At 40.6% G+C, this 24,600-nt stretch overlaps 1 protein-coding gene across 3 annotated transcripts in view; it reads right to left on the reverse strand.

Moving 5' to 3' along the window:
• Window positions 1–24,600, reverse strand: part of LNX1 (ligand of numb-protein X 1) — a 131,806-nt gene that overhangs the window by 87,510 nt on the left and 19,696 nt on the right. Inside the window, exon 1 of one of the 3 annotated variants that reach the window (XM_069977626.1) lies at window positions 16,406–16,526. The exons of the other annotated variants lie outside the window; for them this stretch is intronic. Coding sequence (XP_069833727.1) covers window positions 16,406–16,497 — 92 coding nt within the window. The 5' untranslated portion in view covers window positions 16,498–16,526. Of the gene's footprint in view, window positions 1–16,405; window positions 16,527–24,600 lie in introns of those variants that run through there. 3 annotated transcript variants of the gene reach the window in all.

Consider the following 24,600-nt stretch of genomic DNA (forward strand, 5'->3'; position numbering starts at 1 on the left):
CTGAAATATACGTAGTGTGAACCAAGCCCTATAATGTAATGTGATCCCGATAACCTGATGCTCATAAAGTAAAACTAAAAATATTACTGCTCTTAAAATTTTTTTTTGCTTGTTCTACCCCTTTGAAGACTGAAAGAGAAGGGACTATGAAAGTAAGAAACAAATGTTGCTGTAAATACAATCGTTAATATTGGTCAGAACAGCCAACCATCTAATGTGTATGGGACTCTCCTGACTTTCCTCTTCAAAACCCCAGAACCTAAGGAAAGAAATTGAACAGTGAAGCCACCTCTCACATTTTGCACACAGACCTTGTTTGTGTACAAACCGGTAAATCCTGCGCACTGCATTCATAATTTAAAACATGATTATGCTTGATGCTGGTATGCGAAGTATATAGGAAATCATTAGAGAAGAATCTGACCTTTATAAAACCTTAGCTAAAATGATGGTCTACCATGTTTTATTTTATAGGGCCAAACTTAGAAATGAGCCAGCACACCAAAGTCGATTTCAATGCTTCAGTGATTAACGTTGACCTTTCACAGGGTTTTCGGTTGTATAAGGCCTGATTCACAGCCTGATTTCATGCATACCTTATTTGTACAGATTGAGTCTGCCATTGCAAAGATAGCAGTCTTTTTAATAATATGGAAATAAGCTAAAAAATTTCCTCCCTGGACTGGGCCAAAAGCCCAGCTGTATACATCCCACAGCCTGCCCGCAATGCCCCTATACTCACTTCTATAAGCCTTCAGCTGCTTGATCGATTTCCACTAAGCTTTACTTTTAACTCCTCGTGGGAGCTGAGATTCTCCCAGAAGCCTCAACAACTGGTCTCTGCTTGGGCTTTCGACTGCTCAGATAAGCGCTAGAGGCAGTTAAGAGAAGTTTAGAGAACCATGCATGCGCATGTTTGGTTTGCAGAGCACTTATGTAGGATTTCATCTCAGGAGAAATAGTTGAAAGTAAAGCCTAGTGGATGTTAATCAAGCAGCTGGAAGCAAGGTTATAATTTACAAAGTGGGGCTTTTGCATTCAGGTGGAACACTCCCTGGGCTTTTGGAGCTCATTTCAATAATAAAAAGAAAGCTATCTATGAGAGAAGACCTATAAAAACATGCACTTCCTTTAATCAACTAAAACCCTTTGATAGTTCCACTTTATTGTTTATTTATCGATATCCACAGAATAACTCAATGTAGTACATTTCATAACTGTAGCAACATTTCTCAAGTCTTTTTCTAGCCAAACATAACTAAAACTTTATATAGTTGATACCCCAATAATGAAACTGATGCACAGAATAAAGTTGATATGTTTGTGGATACCATAACAAACAAAGCAAAGAAAAAAAACCAAATTGACTTGTAATAAAGAAGCCATTCTATGAGCATGTTTACAGAAGAATAAAAATCATGGTTCCTGGAAGGCAGGGATGAAAAATGGAAAAAGTTTCTGCCAAACCTAGCCACGGGGCCAAGAGGTTAAGGGTAAATAATTATTACTATTTAGATGTAAAGGAAAAGGAAAATTAGTGAGCAAAACAAACATACACAGATTTTCCAAGACGTTGGTTCTCTGGCTGGAAGCTATTCATTCATATATGAAGGATCTTCCAACAGTGACAAACATGGTCAGTTTTTGTCAGAAAGCCAAGAAACTAACATGACCAACCAATAAGAACTAAATACACAGCTTAATAGATATTTTACAATGGATTCAGTAATTTCCTTGGTTTCATACAGAGGCATATACAATTCTTTTTGTACTATAAAAAGAAAATTGTGGCATATTTCACAAAAATTCCTTATGTACGAGCTAATTCGTGTGCATGAGCCATTACTCATCACTGTATGAGACATCTGCTGCTTTTCCCATAGATAATCTGAGCTAAAGGCTAGGATACTTACAACTCTTGTCTATGCTGTAAGGATATGTAATACCATACCATACACCATGTTAGTATTAAAGGGATACTCTGGCGAAAATCTTTCTTTCATATCAACTGGTTTCTGAAAATCATATAGATTTGTAATTTACTTCTATTCAAAAATCTCAAGGCTTCCCATACTTATCAGCTGCTTTATGTCCTGCAGGAAGTGGTGTTTTCTTCTTAGTCTAACACAGTGCTATCTGCTGCCATCCCAGTCCGAGACAGGAACCAGAGCAGGGGAGGTTTTCTAAGGGGATTTGCTGCTGCTCTGGACAGTTCCTGTCATGGACAGAGGTGGCAACAGAGAGCACTATGTCAAGCTGAAAAGAAAACACAATTTCCTGCAGGACTTACAGCAGCTGATAAATATGGGAACATTTTTAAATACAAGTAATTTACAAATCTGTATAACTTTCTGAAACCAGTTGATTTGAAAGAAAACTATTTTCGCCGGAGTACCCCTTCAATTAATATAACTAGGTGTATTGTATAGACTTAATTAAGACTACATTTCTAGATCCATATATATGAAGCATATGTATATCCCAGCCAGATTGTGGGTCTAATGTCCCAAACTGACATGATCACAGATCACTATGAAGTTGTCAGTATAGGTCATTGAACACACAGATGGACCAGGACTTGTGGCCATAATACAGACCACTGTTGAACTAGGGTTGATCATGAAGCTCTCTCCATTTATACAGAACATGTAACCTCCACTTTTAATAGTGCCCACACAAAACATAAATTATGGTGTAAGACGGTGCTTTTCAAACTATTTCTACTGGAGCCTCTCCCAACAGACCAAGGCAATGTCTGGGCCTCACCAGACTGACCAAGAGGATGCCGGGCCTCACCATCTTTGGTGGACGTCTATTTAAAAGCTGAAAATAATGCTAGGGCTACCTTTCACCCATCACCCATCTTACAAAATAAATAAATAATGTTGCTTAAATGGAGATTTTGGAGGACTGTGCAGATCATAGTTACCTTTGTGAAAACTGGCTCCCCAGTTCGGCCTCACTATGGGGCGCCTCAGAGTTTGAGAAGCACTGGTTTAAGACGTTTTTTTTATGCCCATAAGAAAGAGACCCAAGTGACAGGTTCCAGAGGTCGTCTTCTACTGAATAATTGAAACCCATTACTGTTTCAAAGTCAAGGCCCATTAGGGAATTCTGTGTCTTGATGGGGCAGTAGGACACTGATATGGATGCCAAAATGTACCTATATTATAGCCAAAGCAAGGAGTGGATAGTAAGGGAGTGGAATTATACACAAAAGATTTTACTCTTCTCTGGTTTTTGACCCCCTTATAGTTTCGACATCAAAACCTTTATAAAAACCAACTAGTGTCAAGGCACCCTAATGTGTAAGGAAATAGAAATTATCAGTGAAGCCTAACCGTGACCAACAGTGCAATACACTTCACTGGTTGTGCGTATGGAGCCTCTTGAAATGAATGTATATCAGCATAACATATAACATTTTAGCTAACTAAATCATACTGTACTTCATAAAACCTAGCCACCCATGGCTCTCCAGACTGAAGCAGAACATTAACTCTGCAGGGACAAAATCTATTTTCACCCTTCTCAGACCTTTCAAAGCCACTTTGTTAACCAGAAAAAGGAATTCACTATGTCACTTGCATCCCTTCATATCATATAGGCAGAAGGAGAGCTAAGGCTGTTTCTAAGGGCTTTGACCTTGCAAAGAGCAGCATAGATCTGATTTTCCAGGACTCCTTTGAATATGACTTTGAGGTTGAATATTGGATTTCATATTCAGAACGTTTTGGGCTCGTCGAGTTTATAGCTTTAAAGTGACTGTACCACCAGGCCCAGGCTGAAGCCCTGGAGGCGGGCCGACCCACCCTTAGTGGGAGGAAACCCTAGCCCCTCTACGATAGGGTTCTTTTGATTCTAATGGAGTCACGTCATGGAGGGGCTGGAGTTTCTTCCCACTGAGGGTGGGTCGGCCCGCCTCCAGTGCTTCAGCCTGGGCCTGGTGGTACAGTCACTTTAATATGGTGATCTTTCTTACCCGAGCTTGTCGTGGTGGCCTCTCTTCATGTCATCACGCCAAAACTTAAAGCGACTCTGTACCCATAATCTGCCCCCCCCCCAACTGCTTGGACCTTCAGATTTGCTGCTTTTAATCCAAAATCTGTCCTGGGGTCCGTTCGGCAGGTGATGCAGTTATTGTCCTATAAAAACTACTTTTAAACTTGCAGCCCTGTGTCAAATTGGCATGGGCCAGAGTGTCTGTGCCCTAGACCTGCACCGCCTCTCCGTCCCTCCTTCGTCGTCTTCATCATTAGGAATGCTCCAGGCAGGATTTCTACTATTCATCACTTCTCTGAACACTGCACATGGGCCTTAACGATCCAGCACATGTGCAGTGTTCAGACAAGGGATAGTTAGGAGAATTCCTGCCTGGAGTATTCCTATTGAGGAGGAGGGCGGGGAGGAGGGACAGAGAGAGGGTGCAAGTCTAATGCACAGACACTCTAGGCCACACCAATTTGACACAGGGCTGCAATTTTAAAAGTAATTTTTTAGGACAATAACTGCAGTTTGTGGGGGAAGATTGTCAACGTCTCCTGAGCAACACAGACAGCACGAGACAAATACTGTGCCAAAATGACTCAAATGTCCATCTTACTTCCTCTTCAAGACCATTAACTGTATTTGTATATGCTGAAGAAATCACTCACTTCATCTAAGGAGTTATTGGTGACCTAAGGGCATCAGTAGTAAACATGATGGCGTCTACAGGGACATTGGTGCTTGCGTCCTCCATGTTGCAACAAATAGTTCGTATTAAAAGTGCTGACAGACTGAATCCAGACATATTGAAAACAAATCCCGTTCACTTTCTGTAAATATGAAGAGAACAGCATGCCTTTGCAGATGTCTAATCCAGTTAAACTGACCAGCTTTCCAAAATGCAATATTCTTACAGCTCCAGTAGGAAATTCCTTTCATTCTAGGTTTAAAACAACTACTTAAAATGGAAGATTTAAGGCCGGATGTTTTTAACCGCAAGAGATAGACTAAACAATATGATTAAGACATGTATCACATTATTAATATTAACATTAATGGTTAGAAAAAAATCTTCATTCCATTGTCTCCTTTGGGCCTGTAGAAGCGCTGTGTAACTACTACATGTTCTTCTATTGCAGTACCATTTGTTGAAGCTTTAAAGTGAATGTACTATCAGGTACATTGTCTTTTTTTTTTTCCAACATGATCCAATTGGCACAGGGATCCTGGTGGCGCTGTCCTTTTTTTTTAAAACTCTGCCCAGTTCCCACGCTCAGTGACTTTCTCTTGCCATGCACCTGCCCACATCTGTGCACTCAGGAATAGCCCACTGCCCCCGGGGGACCATATGCCTTCTTCTCTTTGACATGGCTTCATTAGAATTAATGGAGTCGCGTCACAGAGGGGAGGGGATATGGTCACACTTGGTAGCGGAGGGCCCACTTTCAGTGCATAGAGCCAGGCCAGTGCATGGCAAAAAAAAGCTTTGAGTGCACGAACTGGGCGGCATTTCAAAAAAAGGACAGCGCCACCAGGAACCCTGTGCCACCGATCAGCTCACGTGTAAGGGGGAAAAAGTGATGTACCTGATAGTACATTCCTTTTAAAACAAAACTTTTAAGGTAATCGTCAGCTCCCTGATGGCCCACAATGGCCTGATAATGGTGGTTCACAGCACTCTGATACTTTGTATATACGATTTCTGTAATGCTTCATTGGGGGGCAGAAAAATCTGCAGACAAGTCAAAACCAGAGTCAAGTCAAAAGTCTTCATGATGATCTAGGTGAGATGGAGAAATAGAAATTGAAGAACTTGATGTACAGGATCGATGGGGTCCCCAAGGGCAGACACCAACTGAGACATTGACCAGCACCACACAGTTTGCCAAGTTGGTTGCACCACTGGATGAATATCACTACAAAAACATTTATACCATTGTTGTCCATATCTGTTTTTTATATTCATAAAAAAAACCTTTATTTGTGTGAATAATGAAAAAGAGGCAAAGCCTATTGTTTCCGGGCCCAAGCACCTCTACGCATTACTGTATTGTATACATTGAAAATAAAAACACAGACACAGGCAACAAAGTATATTCTGAGTGCTTTTATTGGTAGCTATCCAGTGGTGCTACCAGCATGATAGGTAGTCAGGGGGTGACAGATTTACTTAAAATTTTCTGTGCATTCAAATGGTAGGCAGCAATATAAGTCATATACAGAGTAAAACGTAAGCTTTGCTTTTCAACAAAATTTGAAGTTTCAAAATACTCAAAGGGGTTGTTATTCTTTGCTGTGGCATGGAAGAAACATGTGGTCACCATTTCCTTTTCATGTTTTGTAATCTTATAACAAAGTACTGGATCCTTGCAGAGGAGAGAACTGCCATTATTTACAAACAGGCTACATCAAAGTAAGCATAGGGGGCTGTCGTCTTTCCGATAATACATATGAATAGCTGTAGGCCATGTCAAACCCCCCATGACTGCTTAGAAGACTACAGAATATTGCCCCAGCTACCTAGATCTGTCAAAGGATAAACAGGCTAATAGCAGGGAACTGGAAATGACCCTTAGGCCTGCTTGTTAGCTTTAAAACATTAGCTATACAAAGTATACCTGAACTTTCAGGTAAGGTGCCATGTATGTGTACATGAGGAGTAAAACTATTCTTGACATTGGATAACTTGTATATGGCATTTTTCACCAGTTTTCTCTTCTGCGTGTCATTTGTAATTTTTGTTATACTTTAGTTAGTTGGTGGTGCCTAACCTCTATAGTGTCTCAAATGCACTATGCAAACACAGAAAAAGGGGATCTTGTTCCACTATATGGAGGACAACATAGAGAAGCACTGAGCAGTGTAACCTGTAAAAGCCTTCTGGAGCCTCACCTTGTGGTTTTTCTGTATGTTTTTCCAGTCACTCCCCATCCTCCTCCCTCTCCTCTCCATAGACTTCTATGGGCAGCTATAACCTGATCGTTTAGTGAGCTGATCCATCATGAGACTTGTGCACTTTTTGCAATGAATAAAGTGGGGGAGAGCAGAAAAGACACCCAATATGTAAAGAGAGCTGTAAATATTATACTTTTTTAATTAACTTGTGTTATTGAATTTATGCAAAGCTTATGGAAATTGGAGGTGGAATTCTAATAATAATGTATTCATTTGGAAATTGTAAATTTAGAAATTCTCTATTTTATTCAGGTTGGTTAATCAATTAATGTTAACCAGGTGGAGTGGCCTTTTGTTCATAGATTGTAAGCTTTTGTGATTTCTCTTATTTGAGCTTTTAATTAGTTTACTATGTAACATCTAATTTTGTCTAAATGTGTACTCTCTGTATTGTAAAGTGCTGCAGAATTTTCTGGTGCTACTGTCACAGAGAGATCTTATACGGTTTCTATGTACTATGACCTTCCGACGGAAATTATATTTTACACACAAATAGAGATGAGCGAGTAGTGACTTTCGAGAATTCTAATCAAATAGGCACAGAGATTCGACTATTCGAACGAATATTCGATCCCATTATAGTCTATGGGAAAAAAAATTCTCGGCACTTGGAAATCAAAATTTGACCACTTGGAGGTCACCAAGTCCTCCATGAAACCTCCCTAAACGATGCGAACACCTCCGGAATGACACTGGGACATTAGGGGGAGCATGTCTGGGTGCACCCAACACCCCAAAATCGCAGTATAATGCCACTCTCCGCAGTCGCAAAGGAAAAATATTTGTGAACGCTTTACGGCAATGTTCACACATTTTGTTCGTATTTCTTGAGCAGCGTTACATACATGATTCCAATGTGCGTCTGTAGAGCGACATGTTATTCGCGCGTATCATGCATCATGCTATACGAATGTTACTGGAACAGTATGTATGACGTGCCTTTTTGTGGGCTACTGGAACAATAGGTATCACGTGCGTTTTACTGGGATACTGGCACAATAGGTATCACTTTCCTTTTACTGGGCAACTGGCACAATAGGTATCACTTGCCTTTTACTGGGCAACTAGCACAATAGGTTTTACTTACCTTTTACTGGGCTACTGGCACAATAGGTATCACTTGCCTTTTACTGGGCAACTAGCACAATAGGTTTTACTTGCCTTTTACTGGGCTACTGGCACAATAGGTATAAGGTTAACTTGCCCTTAGTGGGCTAAACCAGGGACACTATAAGTCACTTGTACACACAAGGTACTGGCAGGGCCGTATTTACCACTAGACACCCGTGGTCCGGTGCCTAGGGCAGCACCTTGCAGGGGGGCAGCACCAGGGAGCGGGGGGACAGAAAAAAACTATTTTTTTTGTTTTTATTTTTTTAGTTTCAGACTTGCCAGTAAATCTGGTGTCTTTTCCAGGGGGGTGGGGGGTATGGTGGTATTGGTCAGGTCTGGTATCGCCAATAGGTGCGTGAAGATGGGGCGTCTTCAGGTTTAGTGCCTAGGGCAGCAGCAGCAGCTGTTAATACAGCCCTGGGTACTGGAATGAATACAGCTGATGCTGCTGCTGTTATATCATCTATTTCTTAGCACTGAGAAGTGCTTTGAATGCAGACTCCAGAGATGACTTTTTTGCTGGATCTTAGCCCTGAAAAGGACTTTTGGGTTCTGTAGTAATCCTGCCTAACCAAAACGCTACTAAAACCTCTCTCTCCCTGCTCGAATAACTCTCCCTGACTAGGTTGAAAGCACATCTGGGGTCGAGAGGCAGAAGTCAAGTCCTAAATATTCGAGGTCATGTGGTTCAGCCATCCAATGAGGGCAGACGCAGTTTTTGCGCTGCGCACGTACTCCCAGGGTCCCTTAAGGCCTCCCTGCATGGTGATTGGATTAAAAAAAGCGCCAAGTGAGATGGTAGGGCTTTTGAATGTTTGCCGCATATTCGACAAACTACATTGTATTAGAATCTTTCGAATACCTACTCGATCGAATAGTATTCGCTCATCTCTACACACAAATCAATGAATAAAGTGTACTTAGGCTTCAAAACAATACAAGAACAAGGGGACCAAATCTGAGGTTAGTTGGTGGAAAGATCAGAACATATACTGAAAGAAGACAGCCTAGATGGCCTTTTCTGCTGACTGCCATGCTTTCAAATATATGCTATATTAATATGGCAGAACCTAGATAAATGGTATATTTCCAATGAGCAGAGCTGAGGAATTATAGTAAGTGACACTGCAAGGTCATCTTATTGTGGAACACATACTGTAGCTTTGGGGGCTTGATTTATTGATTTTCAGAAGCAAGGCGAATTGCTCAAATGGGAAAAGTCTTGTAGGCTACCTCAATATTTTTACACTCTTTGTTATCCTTCCTGGTCTTGTTAAAGGTGATTAATCTCTATACTGTATTTTATCCCATGTTTAGCTTCATCATGTCTGATTTATAGACATTCCTACAAAAACACTGGATTATTATAGTGCATATGAACTCAAAGCAATGCTGTTACTCAGATAAGCTAGTAAGATAGGGAGCCTTATCCAGTGGTTGTTTTATAGGGAAAGAAGTGCAGGGTCTCCTCCCACACACTCCGGATAGAAGCAAAGTCATCTTTAATAGGATGACTTCAGAACAAGGTCCTAAAACTTAGTCTCAGAGTGTTCCCATGCACATAGACTTAGCAAAGTACTAGACATGATGAAAATATCAACCTGAACTAAGGTCTACCCGTGCAATTAAAGGAGGGAATATAAAAGTTGCACAAATGAAGTCTATGTGCCACAACACGAGCAGCTGGAACTGCTTTCTTACTGACAGATAATTAGGTTTGCTTGTGGTTCTAGGACAAGCAGAGGAAGAGAGTTTGGAAATAGCACATATCTGATGTCAACATTTCAGATGATTTTTTACAGGATGTTGCTGAGCAGTTTTACAGTGTTAGTGCTCTAGAATATCTTAACGGGACTGAAGAAAAATGTTATTTGCCGCTGATAAGCCTCACTGCTTACCCAACCTATGTCATATACATTCCTATAACCCTTTGGGACCAATACCAAAGGCAGTTAGGGCTGCATTACTCTGCCTAACCCTTGACTCTTAAGGCCCTATTGCACCAAGTGATTATCGGCCATATTTAGCCATTACTGGCGATAACTACTTGGTGTAATAGCTCCTGTTAAAAGGCAAAGATCAGTCGAAATGCACAATGTCGGCTAAACCTTGTCTTTCAACATGTTGAAAAAAAATAGAATGATAGCAATGGTCTGCTGGGTCCCTCTCGCAGCTCCTCGCAGCCCCCCACTCTTACCCGCTCGCCATTAGCACAAGTAACAGCCCCAGCAGTGTGTGGGGAACGATGAGCAAACGAGCACTGACCTGACAGGTCGGCGCTCGCTCACTCCTAAACATCTCCCTCTGTGATAGGGCCTTTAGTTGCTGATCTAATAGATTAATGTTTATTTACTGAGCCTATTACACCACTCGGTATGAGATGGTCAAGATCATATGAATGATCACTAGGTCTTTGGGCGGCCTTTTACTTCTGTGGTTCTGTTAGCGCACATGCCCTGTTACGCAGAACGACGAGCAGCCTATGAATGACAATGACACAATTGGGCAATAAATGAATATTTGCCTGTTTTATGGCCGATTGCTGGTCCTATTACACAGGGTGATATTAGCTTGTTTGGCAGATAATAGCCTGGTATAATAGGGCCTTTAAAGTTAAGGTCCCCAACCACCTTTATACTTTCTTCGTCTGTACAAGCCACTCATGGTGGGTTTAGCCATCAGTATAAGGTCTATGGGGCTCTCCTGACCTACCATCGACAGATGATCAATGGAGAAAGGAGTCCGGCATCAAGGAAGATCATGACCCCTGTCTGTGTTCTGGGAGAGATAGGCCGCAGCCAGAGCACTCTGACTGCGGCTTAACCCTTCTTATAGAGAATACTGGAATGCTTGGCCATGCTGAAAATTGCTTTGCATGAAGAGGATGTGGAACGGCGGGAAAGATAATTTACAGCTGAATTATTGTTTCCCCATTAGTTATTGAAAATGTTTATGATTTCGTTTATGATTGGTCGGCCAACAGTCATCTCTTCCGTCCTATTTTATACTGACGGCCTGCGAGCGGCAGTTTCAGCCGACAGAAGTATAAAGTGTATGGAGTCCTTTAATTGTTAATGGTAATGGTACAACGCAACTTTTTAAATGGCATATGACTGCAAAATATACAATGCGAGCATTATTATCTTACATCATGATCTAAAGTTCACCTTACATAGAGTAGTTACATAGTTAATAAGACTAAAAAAAAAAAATACAAAAAGGTCCATTAAGTCCAACTATAATACTCCTGTCTTGATCCAGGGTAAGGAAAAATCCCCTACTGGACAGATGCCAGTTATCCCATAGTGTCTTCTAACATTGCAGCACCCTTTATGTTTTATAGCAAAGTCCTTTGGGCTGTGTGACCTTTTTTTTTTTTTTTTTTAATCTCTCCAGAAAGTTGTAAAAATGTAAAAGTTGTAAAATGTGAAATAAGAAAAAATGTAGTAGTAAGTGCTACTGTTGGTAAACACATAAGTGATTATATAATGTCATCTCTGGTCTCTAAGGAGAACATGTTCCAATACATTACAGTAGAGGAATGCTCTGATGGTATGCCAGATGGCTGTAATAACGCTTCAGTCTTTCCCTATACTTCGGATATTGTCTTCAAGATTATACAAAATAAACTAAATCCATTACTGTAAATCCAGTACTTCTTTGAGAATTTTGAAATGTTATAATAAATGTTTATTTAGTTGAATATTGGAAATTATAAGGACATTGTGCTCTAGGTGTATAAATGCTTTGTAAGAAATATTTTACACATATTGGGTAAAATACTTTCAAAAATCCACAATTCCCACAAATCAGCAACAGATAGGACATGCTGTGAATTTAAAAATCGGCAACACAATCTAATCCACAGCATATTTTAAAAGGGATGTTAAGGAGATTTTTTTTTTTTTTTTCAAATAAACTTGTGTCAGAAATAGGGGTGAGAGAATTAACAGTACTAATGAAGCGCTTTGCTAGACTCTAAATTCTAGACTCTAAATGCTAGACTCTTGCTAAATTTCCCAGGACTGGATCTAGCTTTTTCAGGCACCTGAAGGGGCACGGAGTTCGAAGGCAGACGTCTGATAAGCAAACCAAGTGCTTTGCTAGGTTAGTACTGCCAACTCGCCCTTTCCTAAAGTTATACAGTCTAGTTAATTTCCTTTATTTGAAAATCTCAAGCCATCCAGGCTGACACAGGTCTCTATGCTGCCACCTCTGTCTATGACAGGAACTGTTCAAAGCAGCAGAGCAGAGGTTTTCTATGGGGATTTGTTACTGCTCTGGACAGTTCCATTCATGGACAGAAGTGGCAGCAGAGAGCACTATGTCAGACTGGAAAAAATACACCATTTCATGCAGGACATAAAGCAGCTGATAAGTACTGGATGACTTTAGCTTTTCAAATAGAAGTAATCTACAAATCTGTATAACTTACACCAACTGATTTGAAAACCATTTTGTTTCCGGAGTACTCCTTTAAATACTATGAGTGATTGGAGTTTATTAAAGCCCTATTCACTAACAGTACTATTGCGAAATATCAACCCATATCCTGCAACCAAAATTCTGCAACAAGTATGCAAACTATCACTGACTGTGTAACAGGCATCCAAGAAATGTGGAATGATGGTATTTAGAAAGGAAATCCAGTGGAAGGTATTTCACATTATTTCTGGTAGGGGAGAAAGCGAAAATACTGAAAGGTGAGAACATTGGCCATGTTGTGTTTGAGGATGCAAGGGGGCATGCATGAGATATTGTATGGTCATACTTAGTACCTACTGAGGTAAGGTCCAGTGATTTGTAATTTACTTCTATGTAAAAATCCCAAGTCTTCAGTGCTCTCTGCTGCCACCTCTGTCCATGTCAGGAGCTGTCCAGAGCAGGAGAGGTTTTCTATTGGGATCTGCTACTGCTCTGGACAGTTCCTGTCAGAGTAGCAGCAGAGAGTACCGTGTCAGACTGGAAAGAATACAGCACTTCCTGCAGGAACTACAGCAGCTGATAAGTACTGGTAGACTTGAGATTTTAAAATAGCAGTGATTTACAGATCAGTATAACTTGCTGTCAACAGCACCCCTTTAATAGACTTGTATCAATACATTTACTTAATTGTTGGTTCTGACTCTATAGCATGTAATTTATACCCCTAAAATGTTTGTATTGAGATGTATGCTTATATGAAATTGTGAATATCTAAAATCTCTTTTTAATCCCTTAACAACGTATGACGAGTATACTCGTCATGCAGCCATTAAGGGTAAACAGAGAGGGCTCCCGGCGTGAGCCCCCTCTGCAGCCACGGTTGCTATGTGCAGCCGGGGAGTGCAGGTATTAGCCGGCGCGGCCGATCGCCACTCATGGCTAATTAACTATTTAAATGCAGCTGTCAAAGCTGACAGCTGCATTTAAATAGTCCTTGGCCTCCTCTCCCTCGTGTCTAGTGGGGGAATCTTCCCCCTGTGATGCAATTGCAGAGGGGAAATCCCTTCTACTGAGCCGTCCGGGGCTCAGCATCAGAATGATGCTCACCCCGGTTAGGCAATCCATGTATCTGGTATGCTGCAGACCAGAGTAATAAAGTGATATCAAAGGAATAAAAGTAATGCGGCACACGGACATGTGCCGCATTACTTTTATTCCTTTGATATCACATTCAGAGACTTTTTTCAAGTTTGCTGAGCACCGTCCCAGTGTGCCCAGGTGATTGGACCTAACCAACCAACCAACCAACCCCTAATTGATTCAGCCGAGTTCGGGCAGGTGCGGAGGTACGTCTCATTTGAATTATTCCAGAGTAATAAAGCACTGATCTGATAGATCAGTGCTCTGTTATATACACAGCATTGATCTCAATAGCAGATCAGTGCTGTGTATATAGAAGTCCCTCTGGGGACTTCTAATTGCTATATGTAAAAAAAATAAATAAACTTTTTTATTAAGAAAAAATCCCCTCCCCTAATAAAAGCTTAAATCACCCACTCTCCAATTTTATAAATAAAAATAAATAAATAAACATATTTGGTATCGCTGCATGCGTAATCGCCCATACTATTGAATTATCACATTCCTGATCTTGCACGGTAAACTGCGTAAGTGCAAAAACCTGCCAAATGCAAAATTGCACATTATTGTTTACATCAAATCCAGAAAAAAAAATATAATAATAATAATGTAATAAAAACTGATCAAAAGTCGCATATACGCAAACAAGGTATCGAAAGAAAGATCAGATCATGGCACAGAAAATGACAGCTCACACATTTTTTTCTGGTTTTGCAGCATATTTTATAGAAAAATTAAGTCTGTATTTGCAAAGTATAATTGGTGTCGCAAAAAATAAGCGCTTATATGGGTCTGTAGGGGAAAATATGCAAGCGCAGTGGCTTTTTAAACACAAGGAGATATAATTTAAGCACAAAAATGAAAACTGTCTCCATCCTTAAAGGGTTCCCCTGCCAAAGAGTAAGGAGTTATTAAAGAGATCTTGTCACATTAAAAATGCAGTCCCATCCGCAAACATCTTGTTATAGAGTAGAAGGATCTGAGCAGATTAATAAATTGTTTTGTGGGAAAAGTTTACGGATAACATGTAAATCCTCGCTCATTCTGGGCTAAGTAGTCAAGTGGGCAGTCCTAATTTAGGGATTTACAGTTCTATATGCAGACTGCCGATCAATGACATAACCAGAATGAGCATAGATTTCCATAATGAATGGAGGAGGCGTGCTAGAACGTTTCCTATAATCTGCTCAGCTCCCCAGCTCCATAACATGTTGCCTGTAGATCGACAGGTCCCCTTTGAAGTAGCTGCTCAGGTATCTTTTCCTCTCCAGGGGGTACTGTCTTGCTTGATCTTGCTGTATAGACCTTTGGTTTGTAGCATACTTTCCTATGAGGTTTCCACTCCTGGATAATCCCACAAGGTTGACTAGTGTAGGATAACCATATAATCCAATGGGATTACTGACAGGAAGTACACAAACTGTCTTCTCCGTGACTTCTTATGTGTTCCTCCAGAAACATTTACATACTGATAGCAGTTCTTTCTATGACATTACCTTTGTAATCTGTACATTTTAGGTTTGGTGTTTCTTGTAATTGAACAATTCAATTACAAAGGTCCTTACAGGCCATTCATCTCCTAATCTGCTGAGTCTTGTGTGCGCTGGATAACCTTAATCTGTGTCTGTGATGTGGGATTATTAAAGAGGTTACACCTATAGGTGCCTGCTCCTCGCACATTTCCACTGAGGATCACCAAATGTAAACACAGGGACACGTGACAAGGTATATCTGTTGATTCAGACTTGGCGGCGAATTCATTACAGGAGAGTGTACCTCATGGCATGTACCTCATCACTGTCAGCCAAACCAGCAGCAATCACTGAGCTATTAATTCATCATTAACCATGTGCACAGTCTTAGGAGAAACTACAAGCAGCTCATTGTTGGGACAGCTTCATCAGGGCACACTCACCTCAAGTTGTGATCTGGATTCTAAGTGTTCTGTAATGACATTTTAACCCAGTGTTTGCAGTCACCAGAGCTAATCCATCATGTCCCCAATTGTATGGTTATTACAATGGTGGCCTACATTATGTGTGCTTATTGAAGCAAACACAGAAGTAAATGTATCATAAAAGCATTTCACACAAATCCTGGACATTTAGCAGTTCATCCATGTTAATCTCTGAAGAAATAGATCGTCTCCCTGCCTGCAAACAGGATTTTTTTTTTCATTGCTAATTCATGAGCAAATGCTAAGATTCTGCTACAGAAGGATGCTGATTCTGATTCCCAAGAATACAAATGAGGGGTCTTAAAGACATAAGGGGGAAAAATTATATATATATATATATATATATATATATATATATATATATGTAAAAATAAATAAAAAGCAAACAGTAATATGAATACTGCGCTACTGCTTAAGGCATTTCACTGGTGCACAATAGTCAAGGTCTAGCATATGAATGAAGACGCATGCAGGGCAGTTCCATTCAATTTATAGATAGGAGCAAAGAGATGCTCACTCAACACTATTGCTATATAGATCCTACATGACTAAAACTAACACAGTCCCCTTCGTTTTAACTCTCTGTTAGCCAACATCAATTTGTATTTGCATCAATGGTCCACAAGTACAGTACAAAACACCAACGATCACATTGAAACATTTTATTGCGGAGGGGGTTCCCTTTAACATACGAAAAGTCTGTACTTTGTGACCTACTATGTACATAGAGTATAAAGACACTTTACCTTCAATAATTCTCCGTCAAGTGCGGACACATAGGTGGACAGAACACACAGACACACATAAAGGTTCACTGTGAGTACTCACAGTTCAGAATAGAGGAAATGTAGATTGCCCATATTGTCTATATAGTTGGCAGGGCTTAGCCAAGGTAGAACCAATAACAGAAGAGCCTTCATTTTGAGCACAGCGTGGATATGGCTTCCTCCTCACCAATTTCTTTGCTGCTATTACAAGAAAAGGCTTCCAGCTTCTATGATAGATAAGTGTTATTTTCAGATGGTTTTGCTGCTTGGTTAAATCAGATGTAGCACATCATGAATCTGATTGAAATTTCATACTAAAGCAATGCTGGAGAGAAAAAATCATTGACCTGTAAGAGGATTAGTTCATTTGGATGTCAGATTGGTAGAGATGTGGAAGGTTTAGAGACAATGCAGCCAGCATGGATGGCGAGACAGTGACTTATGCTGGGAAACAGGCTGATGTAAGGTAAAGGGACCAGCCTCCTGCACTCCACAGAGTGGTTCTTTACAAACAGCTGGTACATTTACATCACTGGCTAGAAGCAGATGGGTTGTGAGAGCTTAGGAAGCCAAAGAGGTTTGACTCTCTGATGCTGTGCAATGTCTATACATTCATTTACATATATTGCGCTCAGAATACAATCCCTTTAAAGAGGCAGAACTAGTGCAGAGAGCTGTGAAATAATCAGCAGAGCTTTGTGTGTAATGTTATGTAATGGAATAGAATGGTTAATCCTCTACAGTAATAATGTTACACTACAAAAGAGCTTATAGTCACACACACACAAAAATGAAATCCTGAAAAGCATATCAATGCATTGCAGAATATAAAGGTGGCATATAGCAAATGATACATAGTATATATTTAGCTTTGACACTTTGCCATGACTTTTATCTGAACAGGGTTAGAGTGATAAATGTGAAACAACCCACATAACCTAGTTGTCCCTAGTTGTTACAAAAATTCTGTTTCCCAATCAAAACTAAAGCTTGATAGAGCTGAAGAAACCTATACTAAAATTAACCTAGCGGGGCACAAACTAATATTGTAATTAGAGATGAGCAAATCACGAAGTTGGTGAATATTCGCAAATTGCATACAAACACATTTTTATTAAAACTATAGTAACTACAACTGTGTGACTATTATAGAGTAAATGTTGCTGTGACAGTGTCAAAATTGAAAAATGTCAATCAGCCTGTCAATCATTCAGTTTCCACCATGGACAGTAGTGGACGTTGGTGGATCAGCAGCATAATATCAATTTTCTCCCAGGACAGCAGTGGACATTGGTAAATGAGCACCCAGTGAGTTATCAAGATGGGCACTCTGTTCACTGTCACTTCCTATAATTAGAGATGAGCGAACCGGTTCGGCCGGTATGGGATCCGGGTTGGATTTTCCCAAAAGTCCGAGTCCGGTCGGATTCGGATTTTTGGAAGTCCGCTGCGAATTTTTTTTTTCTTGCTTTCTAAAATGGCAGCCGCCATTTTAGAAAGCAGGAAGTGTCCCGGGCGGGAAAAGCGCTTTCCCATGATGACCGAAACACCTCCAACCAGCAGGGATGTTGCACTAGCCCACCCCCTGTGTCACGTCGGTATAGCTTTAAGAGGAGCGGCCTCCATGTTCACTACTGCTAATAATAATATTTATATTAATATTTAAGTCTAAAAAAAAAAAATTTGACTTTGAGATATCAAAAAGATAATGATGTTACTGACATGTAGAGCCCTAAATTAAACCAAATACACTACCCCCGTATCATAAAGATGCTTTAAACTATGAAATCCGAAGAAATCCGAAATCCGGTCGAACCGAACTTTTTAAAAAAATCCGGAAGTCCAGTCGGAACGAACTTTTGAAAGGTTCGCTCATCTCTACCTATAATGCACACCCAGCACACAGTGACTTGGTATGATGAACAACAGTTACTCAGTTACTTGGTATACTGGACAATGGCTTCACTGCTCCCACAGAAAACCACCCACAATCCACCCTGGTCTCCACTATACACAGCTGACCAGCCGCCTCCAGAAAGCAAATCGCCCTATATAGAGGGTGAGGGGTGGGGCAGTTGCTGACATCACAGTGGGGTTTGCAGCCGATTGGACGGACACAAGGGATTATGGTTAATCCCTTGCTACCGCCAAAAGACAGTTCTGCAAACTAACATGTGCGGTCGCCATGTTTAGCGAATTTGTGAAGCGAATGTGGCAAATTTGCAAATGCCTACAAAGCTAATTTAAGACAGACTGGTACATCGGGAGAGGGGACAATCTACAAGACTATGAATTTAGATTTCATATTCATTGACAAATTAAAATGCTCATCATAAAGGATAAAATACAAGGGAGATGTGGGACCAATAGCCATATATTTGAGCATGGCACAAAAGATGCAATAAGCTGAGGATTGGTTGTTTTCTCCCTCCTCTGCTGATTGCTGTCACTTTTACACTGGGCGATAATCAATCGGCCTGTACAAAAAAGCCCATTAGAATGAATAGTTTTAAATTGTGATTTCCAATGGAACGTGGCATATATATTTCACTCAGATCCTATACAAGTCATAACATTTTTCAAATGAATTTGTATGGAACTTGATGCACTGTAGACAAAATACATTGACCATGGTTTCTTAATGTTCTTACATGCTGCTACATCTGTCTTTCTCTCTCTCAAATGCTTTCTTCTGATTCAGGATGACTTTATGGCTGGGTTAACACTACGTATATTTCAGTCAGTATTGTGGTCCTCATATTGCAACCAAAACCAGGACTGGATTAAAAACACAGAAAGGATCTGTTCACGCAATGTTGAAATTGAGTGGATGGCCGCCATATAACAGTAAATAACGGCCATTATTTCAATATAACATCCGTTATTTTAAAGTAACAGCAAATATTTGCCATTAAATGGCAGCCATCCACTCAATTACGTCCATCCACTCAATTTCAACATTGTGTGAACAGATCCTTTCTGTGTTTTTAATCCAGTCCTGGTTTTGGTTGCAATATGAGGACCACAATACTGACTGAAATATACGTAGTGTGAACCCAGCCTCACTAAGGTGACTTTGCAGAATCTCTTATGTCTTCATGGCAAGACTACCATCTGCCATCCGCCATTAGAAAAAGTTGACTGACCCCACTGACTATGAGGGGCTTTCCAGACAGAAGGATCAGCCATGTTGGATTTCAAGTGTCATATCCTTTTGTTCTCAAAGAGATAAGCCAGTCAAAAGAGGAGTTTTGCAACATTGTATCACTCTATTCAGAACACAGGGACACTTGATAGAGGGATCAGTAACTTCAACAACTTAATATACCCAATTATACTAGCTCAACTTTTATTTCTTACACAGCTCTGTTATAGCTAAAGTTGAGCATTGATTGGTTGTTATGGACAAAGACAACTTATACTTTAGACAGTTTTGACCCCCCCCCCCCCCCCCAAAAAAAAAAAATACAGTACCTCTTTAGATTCCTATGTTGTTCCTCAGCCTGTTCTGATAATTTCCTGCTCACGCAGCTGGCACTTTTGATGCCGTATTTGAAATGACAGACATGATTTGAGACAGGACAGTGCCACAGCCAGTGATTGGCTGAGCAACCTATCACAAGTGTCAATGGCAGCTCTGTTGACCTGGGAACAGGCAGAAGGACACCAGGAAGCATGGCCAGGTAAGGATATAACTTTATTATTTTCTATACACGTTAAACAGCAACCAAGCACATGTGGCGTCCCACCACGGGTGTTTCTAGTCTTTACACCCTTTGCAAAAGTCTGTACTCTAAAGTAGAAGTGGTATGTAACTAAATGGTTATGTAACTAAAGGGTTGTATGGATGGATGTAACTAAAGGGTTATTGTTTTAGGATCTGTGCACCAATGGGAGTTCTTTCTCTTTTCCTCCTATCCCTATCCTTTTCTTTCTCTTACACTCTCTTCTCACCCACTTGCAGCACACCTTATAATTGCTGTAGAAGGAAGTCACATAGGGAGAGGAAGTGTAGCCAAACCTTAGTGAGTCTTATGGTGCATTTACACAGACAGATTTATCTGACAGATTTTGGAAGCCAAAGCCAGGAATTGATTTGAGAAGAGAAGAAATCTCGGTCTTTCCTTAATGATCTGCTCACTGTTTATAGTCTGTTCTTGGTTTTGGCTTCAAAAATCTGTCAGATAAATCTCTCCGTGTAAACGCACCATTACTCTGGCTTTTGTAGAGGAAGGACGCAAGCCAGGTCGGTCCCTGTAGTAGCCGAGAAGGGCCCTGGCTCCTGCCAGGTCCCCTGTGGACAGTCTTACTCTGGTCTCTGTAGTGAACGGATGCACAAGACACTTTAGAACTTTTTCTTGAAAACCAGCACTTCCACACACTATGCAGTGCTGAACGTACTCTTAGAGAGGACAAGTCAGAGATCACCCCAACCCACTCTGAGAACCAGTCTAAAAGAGCAGGACAGTATGCAGCAGAAAGGAACCGATCCAGATAGAGTAGAGCAACTTTTCTCTATCTCGGAGCACGGGTGCAATCGGAAAATTCTGACCACTCTGTTCATCCCAGGTAACAAGGTCTAGGGCTTGTGTCACCCTTTAGGATGGGTCCCCCGACCCTGGTGGGCAATAGGTGGTGCAAAGACCAAAGAGTCAAAACACAGGCACACGTATTCTCTTTACTCTCAAGTATTCTACTTATTCTTCTTCTAAAGTTCTGGCAGAGCACACTTCTACCTTGGGTTGGGACTCTTTCGACATCCCCCTCTCTACTTCTCAGAACTTCTACTACATCCCATTCTCCTTGGGTCATCTCCCCTTTCTGTGGCTGGTGGAACCAGTAGTCTGGGTGGGTCATAACTCCACTCCAAACCACCGTGGTAAGTCCCCAAGGGACCCCCTCACATCCCAGCAGGTTACCGACCACAGGGGAAAGGATATAGCTAGCCCCTTTAAAATAAAAGCAGGTGTGCCAGCACACCTTTGTGACCAACCGACACTGGCGTCATGACAACTTAACATCTGGCTGAGCTATATTCCGACCAACCACCATAGAAGTGACGTCATAGAAGACAACAATCAGCTAATGATCAGCTCTTCGACTGATCATTGTCTTTATTACATGGGGCAATATATGCCTAATGGTGAGTTTACACAGAAAGATTTATCTGACAGATTTTGGAAGCCAAAGCCAGGAATGGATTTGAAAAGAGGATAGATATCAGTCTTTCCTTTATGACCTGTTCCCTGTTTATAGTCTGTTCCTGCATTTGGCTTCAAATAGGACCCTAAGAAATGAGTCCAGTGAAGCTTTCCCAGGTTCAGCACATATGATCACTTACTAATAACCCACCTTTACAAGTCTCAGCTGCAAGTCTCCGAAATGACCATTTCAGCAGTAGTAATTTAGTACACCTTGGGGGATGCTCTGTTCATCTTAATTTACCCAGGGACCACTTTGGACTTTTTATCATGTTTCTTACTTTTCCCCTCCTCATTTTTTTTTAATCATCCTATGATGTTATCTCGGATCCTGTAGCTATAGCTACAGTATATAACAAAGAATGTAGTATCACCATATAAGATAGCTATAGAGATAGAGAGATAGATAGAGATCTATCTATCTATCTATCTATCTATCTATCTATCTATCTATCTATCTATTTCACATTTAACATCATTATGTGTTGTTTTCTGTTGTATTTTTTTTAGTGGAAAAACCGGATGTTAAATGTGTGAACGGTAGTGAAAATCCTGTTCTCTCCTTATTTTGAGTGTTTCTTTGTGCAGTTTTTGTTATGGTTTTCTATGTAAGAAAGGTTTATATTTAATATATTTATTGTTTCCTCTTATGATTGATCTAATATAAAGAATTCTATATGGTACCATGCAGATGTAGGGGTATTAGCCACTACTGCCCTGCAGAAGCTATAGATGACATTAATGGCTCATGCGGTTCTGTAGGCGACAGCTTGGAGAGACAACTGGCAACTATATACTGTGATGCTATGCAGTTGTAAATAGGCCATGACATCAGCAGCATCCAGTCAGGGTCTACACACATCACTAAACAGGAAGAGACATACATCAGATCCAGCATAACCAGTGATAATCTTACAGCCTTACAAGCACATTATGTAAGCTCACATTGTACTCCTCCAACCATGAAACACAATTTAAAAGGTCACGAGAATACATACATGTTCACGTGTAATGTGCATTATGGCGACCTCCCCTTTTTACACTATATGCGCAAAAATAATAATTAAAAAAAAGGCAACCCAAATGTTTGCCAAGAGTTTACATTAATATACAAGGACATGATATTAGTCAAGATTCCTTTGTTATCTTCAAGGATAACACAGGCAGCCAGACTGACTCAGCAATGACCTCAACGCTTCTCTTTGGGGAACATTCCTTCACGAGAATGATACTAAGATGCCTAAGCCATTCTTCCCAAAATAAGTCTTTTACAAACAGACACTGGTGGTCCTAAGGAGCTGTTACTATGTATATACTGGATTCACCTAGTCACAAATGTAGTGTCAAGGTTGAAGGACAGAATATTGGACCCATGCCTATACACTGGGGGTGATGTGTGAAATAGCAATGGGAAGCTGTGTCTTGTAGCCCGCCTATCAGTCCTGTAATTACATTTGCAGGGACCGGCTTTGTGTATCTGGAACGGCGGGAGAACATTTGTAACAATAATCAGGCTATGGTAGGGTGGATCTAAAAATAGCTATTTCTCAGCTATGTTCTCCTGCTAGAGATTGGATTTTATTCATAGATAGTAATTCATAGTCATGTGCCATGTCTTTATGCTAGCAGATTTTTTTTTTTCAGCGGCATTGCTGCACGTGTTACTGGTGTCTGCTGTGTATTTTCTAGATCACATCATTATGTTAACCTAGGTTATTGCTCATAAGGAATGGAATACCAAGACCACACGATAAACATTTCTTTATGATAGGCTTTATACATGACAAACAATGGCCTTGTAATCTCAGCAGGGCACACCTAGCTTTATTTGCATTCCATTACTTTGTTTAAATGATCTTTGCCACAGACATCACATGCTACCACTCCTGACTATGCAGCCAAGTTAAGGGAAGGAAGGGGAGTAAGCCATTGCAGAGTAGGTCCCCTCTGAAAAAAAACATAGGGCATGAAGACCCCCATACACTCTAGATGGTTGGCTGTTCAAGCTTAAATCAGAGGGTGGTCTCTAACATTTATCTGCTGTATATGGCCAGGCTCTGTTCTTATCCTATTTAAGTCCTAGGTTTGTCATATAGGCCAAGGAAGCTTGGAAATATAGGGCAAAAACACACAGAAGGCTCCATTCACTTAGTAGATGAAGTCCCAATCCCCCACTGAATGGGTGCCCCCTGAGTCCTCATCGACAGGTGAAGTCAATAGAGATAGGAGTCAGGTATGTTGGAATTTCACTTCCCAACCTCCTTGTTCTTCAACAGATAAGCTGCTGCCAAAGCAGTCTGGCTGCGGGTTATCCTGTCCCCCTATAGAGAACAGAGGAGAGTTCAGCTCTGCTGAATGTTCATATGTATAAGGAGGATGGGAGAGAAAACTGTTGGCTGAAAGACCGCTTGTATAGGCACATTTAGATATTGAGCAGGACATTTATTAAATACTCTGCCATATCATACAGACAAGAACCCTCTCTATTTCCTCCATGCACTTATCTCTATCATCAGTATAGGAAGGTAACAGGAAGCTGAATCCTCAGTGTTCTGCCTCCTGTTGCAACCTGGACAACACTGGAATCACCAGGGATGCTGATAGGTCACTAGGGCATTGTTGACATTAACTCCTTCTCTGCCCTACACCCTAGAATTTTTCCATAAACCCTTTACTACCCTTGCTAGATATGGCTAACTATTTGGCGCAATGGAGAAATAGTGGGTATTTTTTTAACTATTTGTATTGATATATAAAAAGAACAAGAAAATATAACAGGTGTACAACCCAAAAAGTACATATGAGATTACTCTGTATGGTCAAAGATCAGAATTCTTCACATGTAACAGGAGCGGTACAATGTAATCCAGAGTATTTTTGGACGTAGTGATAAACATTTTTTGATATTTAAAAACAAGAAAAGGAAGAATAAACTAAAGTGGCAATAGTTGCTATTGTTTAGCATTGCCTGCTTTAAATTCCCTGCTCACTTGCCACAAGTTTATGATCAGGAAACACCGATCATAACCTTATGTGACTTATGCATTGCAGCTAT

Source organism: Dendropsophus ebraccatus, chromosome 7, assembly GCF_027789765.1.
Source record: "Dendropsophus ebraccatus isolate aDenEbr1 chromosome 7, aDenEbr1.pat, whole genome shotgun sequence".
Lineage (NCBI taxonomy): Eukaryota > Metazoa > Chordata > Amphibia > Anura > Hylidae > Dendropsophus > Dendropsophus ebraccatus.